This window comes from Haplochromis burtoni, unplaced genomic scaffold, assembly GCF_018398535.1.
Source record: "Haplochromis burtoni strain Fernald_Lab_line unplaced genomic scaffold, NCSU_Asbu1 Contig_1214, whole genome shotgun sequence".
Taxonomy (NCBI): domain Eukaryota; kingdom Metazoa; phylum Chordata; class Actinopteri; order Cichliformes; family Cichlidae; genus Haplochromis; species Haplochromis burtoni.
The window spans coordinates 14,369-20,740 of record NW_024583575.1 but is presented as its reverse complement, the minus strand read 5'-3'; the positions used below and the strand labels follow the sequence as shown (position 1 = coordinate 20,740).

Below are 6,372 nucleotides of genomic sequence, written 5' to 3'. Positions count from 1 at the left end.
TGAGTGCAGAGAGAGTATGAGCGTGCAGCGTTTAAAGCGTGGAAGTACTGACCTTACTTTGAGTTTGATTCCATAAAAAGTGACAAAAACATTAGTGTCCGCTGTGCGTGGGAAGAAAACTTCTTTTTACAGCGAAAAAACCCCTAAACTTCCAACAAGCACCGAGTAGCTACGACGTAATGGGAAACTCACAGAGAAACTCGCGGATTCTTCCACTGACCGCGGCACACCTGCACCAGGGTAACCCTCCGCCTACTCCACCAGTTCCTACAGTAACTAATCAGTAATTAGTTACTGATTACTTTTTTCAAGTAACTTGACCAACACTGTTGAGCAGCGTTGTGTCTTTAACTGTAACACATTCCAGTCGCCTTGTGATGTTGAGCTGATCAGAGCAGGTTTTAGTTTTAGTGTCTAACATTACGACATTCAAACATAAATACTAATCTGGTCAATTTAATATCAGATTTAAGATATAACATTAATTCTAAAATGTAAGAATGTATCAATTATAGAAATCTTGCAACATTTCTCTTTCAGATTCCCACACAGTACCTTGTAACTGCTGCTTCAGCTGGTCGATCTCAGTCTTCTGACTCTCCACCTTTGCTGCTAGTTCTGATAAAATATAATAAAAAGAAAAATCTCACTGACAGCACACAGTGATTCACACGTTTTTATCTGTAAGTAAGAAAGTAACTGTGACTCTCATTCTGTTCATGCTACACCGAGCGGTGGTCTCCCCCACGTCCCCTCATCCTCCACCTCACACAGGACCACGCCTCCTACAGGTGCTGGGTGGAGAATGGTTGAAGAAGCAGACTTGTTTGACTGGATCTCTGAACAAACTGATTCTCATTTGAACTCTGTGCAGTTAAACTCTGTCATCTTTATCCACACTAGGGGAGATTCTAGGTTCTACCTTGCAAGGGATCAATAACAATTTAAAATTTATAATTTACAGTTTGATGATTTAAAGACTCACACACAACCTGTCAAAAGGGGAGGGGCCGGCTGCTTCCATAGAGCACATTTCATTCATAACGTTGTAAATCCAAGACCATCATGTATTCATGATTTGTGCGAAATCCCAGAAATAAACCTTAGACAAAGCGAATCTGTGAACTAAGGTGTAGGTCTGTTAGGTTATGTTGTGGTGATCCTCGGGTTGGGGGATGGGTGTTCATACTGGAGTGCAAAATGAAAACCAGTGGAAGATGGACAAGAAAAGTTCAAAGCCGTCAGGTGCTCAGTTTAGAAAAAAGAGAAAAGAGGAGGAGAAACAAGCAAAAGACACAGGGAAGCAGATGTGTGATTGGATAATGGCAGGCAGTGACGGGAATAACGGCGTTACTTTTTTCAGTAACGAGTAATCTAATTACTATTCCTATCGTTACAACGCTGTTACCATTACTAAGAAGAAAATGCGCTCCGTTACTATTTTTCAACAAACAGACGGTTGAAGCTGTGTTCAGCTTACAGCATCTTATATCAGTTGCACGGAAGTAGCTGTAAGTAATCTGGACGCTACGGCTTTAAGCAGCTGCGCTCCCGCGGACGGTGATCACGATCACTGTCTGGCACAACAGCTGGAGCTCAGGGGGCGAAACAATCACATGAGTGCTGCTGTTTGACTGAGGAAGAATAAAGTAGTCGTGGTAAGACAATCACATGACCACTTAAAGACAAAGCAACAAGGTGACATATACCAGTTTATAAACTGTGTTGATCGGCCACGTAAAACCAGTCATGATAAACAATATATACGGCGTTTTTTCCTCAATAGTTTCATGTTTACTGTCTAAGGACAGCGCAGCGAGCACGCTCTGCTTATGAGCAAAAATAAAAAAACAAAACATAAAACAGCCCGTTTGTGTTGGTGGAAAAATGCACCATGTCGACCAATCAAAAAATGATTTGGCAACATGACATTTGGTTGTTTAGGAAGAGAGAGAGCAAGTTTTGAGATGTGAGAGATTTGTGACGTTTAGCGTGTTTGGAGTGTGTAGTTAATGTGTTGTCTTGTGTAGTTAGTGTGTAGTGTTGTGGATAGTTTTGTGTTGTGTGTCAGAACAATGAGGCGACTGCTGTCTCCAGGTAGAAACAGGAGTGACACACCTGCTGCTGTCAGACCTGCAGGTATCAGGCTGTGATGTTTCCTTTATAGTGGACAGAAATATTTGGAGTGGCACAAATAATTTGTGGCATCTTATTGAAGAACAGCTGATTGTTCTGTAAATAGTTTGAAATGGTTATTTAAAAAAATCAAGGTAAAAGGTAAATGGATGCAAATAACTTTGTTGTTTGCAAAACTTGTGCATAGGATTTTAAAATTGACAATTTATATTTGCATTTAAAGTTATGAAATATGATCATTAAACATGTTTGTGGTTGTTACAGTAAAAAATATAACTTTTTCTACTCTGATTTTATGTTTTTTGTCTGATTTTAGATCAGTTGTGTTAATACAGTCAAAATGAAAACAACTGTAAATTCAGACACGTGAGGCTGTGCTGAAAAGAACGAGACCAAACAAGGCAAATAAACAGTTTCTAAAGGTGAAATGTGGAGGAAACATCAGACGTAGTTAAAAATGGCCGATTATACCCTGGACCCCAGAGGGTTAAACGTTTTTTTTAAAGTAACACGATAGTTACTTTTCAAGTAATTAATTACTTTTAGAATCTTGTAACTCAGTTACTTTTTTTGAAGAAATAACTTGTGACTATAATTATTACTTTTTCAAAGTAACTTGCCCAACACTGATGGCAGGTCATGTATTATGAAACACTCAGAATCAGAATACTTTATTAATCCCTCAGGAAATGATTTGGGTTACATATTCTCCAAGAAGAAATTCTAAAATAGTAACAGTAACAGACTCAACTCCAGACAATACATAATGTTAGCATAAAAGTAGCACTAATATATACAGATCACTCGATTATAAATATCAAGGATTAACAGACGCGATTATAAATAAATACCAAGAAAACTGACAAGGATATCACAGCGTAGAAAGAAGCTTGTGTAAAACGGGAGTAACTATTGCAAAGACCCCACACACACCCGACATGTTCACTCTTCTGCCCTCGGAGGCTCAGAACTATGAAATCCAGAACATCCCGACTCAACAACTCCTCCTTCACTGCTATCCGACTCTTTAACAGCTGAAATATTTTGAACAGTAATAGTAATTTTTGCACATCAGGTCATCTCACATATCAAACCAGCATATTAAGCTCGTAGCTCTTTTGCACATAAATCTATTTAACGTGTGAATTTTTTTTTGGTCTCCACTTATTTATTCCTGCTATTTGTATTTTATCTGTTTGTACATATTAACCGGCATCTGTGTGGACAGCAGAGAAAGAATTTCATTGCACAAAGAAATGATTTGCTTTGTACACATGACAATAAACACTTTCAATCCTTAAATCTTGAATCTTTGAATCAGTTAGTGAGCTTCCTCCTCCAGGGGGCGCTACATCACAAACACGGACTTTAAATGATGATTAGAACGTTTGCATCAACACAGAAACTGGTGTTTAAGTAAATGTTGAAGTATTTGGTTTGAAGAGTTTGCCATGAAGACGAGACGTGAGCTGTTTCATTATAAACACATTCCAGTCAGTTCCTGATGCTGAGATGAAAAGAGATGTTTTTGGTTCTGCTGTAAAATCTTAAGATGTTTTAAAGTTTTATACTTTTACAATCAAACATGTAAAAAACACATTTTAATATCACACATCATTCGGAGGATATATTTACAGCTCCATGATGGTTTCACTACAATCTCTTTGGACTGCAGCTTCAGCTGATCAGTCTCAGTTTTCTGTCTCCACCTCTTTAAGCTTCTTTACCGGCTCTTTAAAGCATTTTGTTTCATTGCATCATTAATCTCTGAAGACTGCTCCAATATTCCTGTGATAAAAAAATTGAGTCTCATAAGAAAACACATAACCATGAATGTTGGTCATTCCTGTTTCTGATGTTCTGGATATTTCTGAAGTCACATTGATGTATGAAACTGTACCTTGATTCTCTCTCTGTAGCACAGTGATCCGCTCATTCTGCACAGCCAATGAGGCGGTCAGCTCTCTCAGCGCAGCGTGGATGTCCTGTGTACAGGACTGTTGGCCTGCAGTCTCAGTCTGATCTGCTGACACAGAGCAGACCAGAAGCAAAAGTGGGAGAAACATGATGATCTTCATTCTGTCAACAGAAACCTGCTGTATAACTGTCATCTGTTAATCTGAGAGTTTTATAACGAGGGGAAAAGAGGCGTGAATGAGGAGCTTACTGCCCCACATGTCCCCTCATCCTCCACCTCACACACTGCAGAGCCACAGGACCAGAATCAGACTTTGACTGCAGGACTGAACATGTAAACAGCAGGGATGTAGAGATGTTCTCCTTTGAACTCTCTGCAGTTAATTGTGTGCACAGAGTTCATGCATATATACATGCGGAGCTGGGACTTATCAGCTAACACCAGTGTTAGCGTCCATGACCCACTCTGATGTTTAACAGCATTCTGAGTTTCCTGGTGCAAAAACCAGGCTTAAAAATATTTACTGGAAGGCTGAAAGGTTGATGCCATAGATCTTTTAGAAGAACTCACTGACTCAAGGCCTTTTCACACAGGAAGCAGATATTTATTTTAAAACAGTCATAAAAAGATGAAACTATTTTTGAATGCTGGTTTGATCGTGTCAGCTTCACAAACAGAGCAAACGTTTGTTTGTCGAGCTTGTTGAAAGAACCAAAGTACAATTCAACAATACGAAGAACTGCAACACACTGACCTCAGCACCTCTGTGGTTACAGGAAATCAGCTGCATGTCAAACTGACACGAATCACTCAATAAAAAAATCAGAAAAACTGAAATCTTTTTTTTTATGTTGGCTTGAACATTTTAGCTGTGAATTCATAAAGAGAGCAAACATTTGTTTGTCAAGCTCATTAATGTGATAAAAGTAGAGTTTGAAAACACATCAAGAATAAAAGCCAGAGCACGAGCTAACCTCCTCCCCTCACCCCCCACCAGTTACTGCAGATAGCTGCTCCTCACCAGTGTTGGGTAAGTTACTTTAAAAAAGTAATTAATTACTAATTACTTAATCAATATTGTATTTAAAATACTTATCTAATTACTGTGTCTGAAAAGTAACTTAATTACTAAATAAGTAATTTAACTAAATACTTCTTAAAATCCCAATAAAACATTGAGTGGACAAACAATAGAAATTAAACTCTTTAAATAATAAATCTTTTTTTAAAGACGGAGACTCCACAGCAGCGGTAGCATCTCTTCCACAGTGTCGCCTGCAGTTATTTTTAAGCTCACCTTTTTAAGCACTTTCTGTGCTGCTGAAGTAAAATCAGGTTTTGCTGCTTAGCAGGAGTTGCCGCGGTGTTATCCATGGATGATGAACAAGGATCACTCAGAAGTGTTCGTCTATGCTCTCGTGTCAGGCGCTTCAGTAGATTACTCCTGCTATTAACAGCAGCCGATAGTTTTTACATATTACTGTAATGTTCTTGTCTGCTTGTTTCAGAAAAGTGAAGAGACGGGAATATGTCCATTTCATAAAACAGCCACTCGCTTCAGCCGAGTCCGACAGCTTCTGCTTTAGAATACGACTGTGCTGTCAGTCACGCAGTAGAAGTTGGGAACAGAGCAGCTGTGAAACCTTTGTTATTATGCTCAGCGTCTGTTAGTTTACAGTTTGACTGCACAGTTGTGAGCTCTTTGTTATGCACAAAAACAACATTGTTTTCTTTTATCAGAATCAGAATACTTTATTAATCCCGAAGGAAATTAGGGTTACAGCAGGCAGCACGCTAATGGCACATGCTCACTTACAAAGGAACCTTCTGACCAACTTTACACAAACATCACATTGGGGAGACATGTAAGAAAGGTAGGCTGATGGGAAAAAAAACAACGAAAATACATAACATGATGTAAGAGGAGGAGAAAAAAAACTCCACTCAGACTGAGCTCCTAGTGGGAGAACAGTTTGATAACAGAAAAAACACCTCAGCACAAAAGCACATGACTATCAATACACCATAGAAACACAAGACAAGCAACAGGGCGGGTAAAGGGTGAGAGAGAGCCGGTGTAGACAGCGCATCCGGTGCTGCAGCATGTCTGCGCTGGTCCAGTCGACCGCCATCTTCCCCGGTAGGGCACAAGCATCGAAGCATCGTTTGGAAAGGGAGGGGGGGATGAGTGTGTGTATATCAGTGTGTGTGTGTGTGCGTGTCCAGAGTTCAGCTGAGACAGTGTCCTTCACCCTGCCAGGCTAAGTAAACAGTCTTCCAGCCAACCCAGGTGGCCTTGCATGGAATGGGGGGAGCAG

The 6,372-nt window shown here is 39.7% G+C and overlaps 1 protein-coding gene across 1 annotated transcript in view; it reads right to left on the bottom strand.

Moving 5' to 3' along the window:
• LOC121813163 (complement C1q tumor necrosis factor-related protein 3-like) overlaps positions 1 to 6,372 on the bottom strand; it is a gene marked incomplete in the record, with an annotated part of 55,725 nt that overhangs the window by 39,011 nt on the left and 10,342 nt on the right. The window contains 1 exon segment of the mRNA XM_042216724.1: positions 4,089 to 4,159. Coding sequence (XP_042072658.1) covers positions 4,089 to 4,159 — 71 coding nt within the window.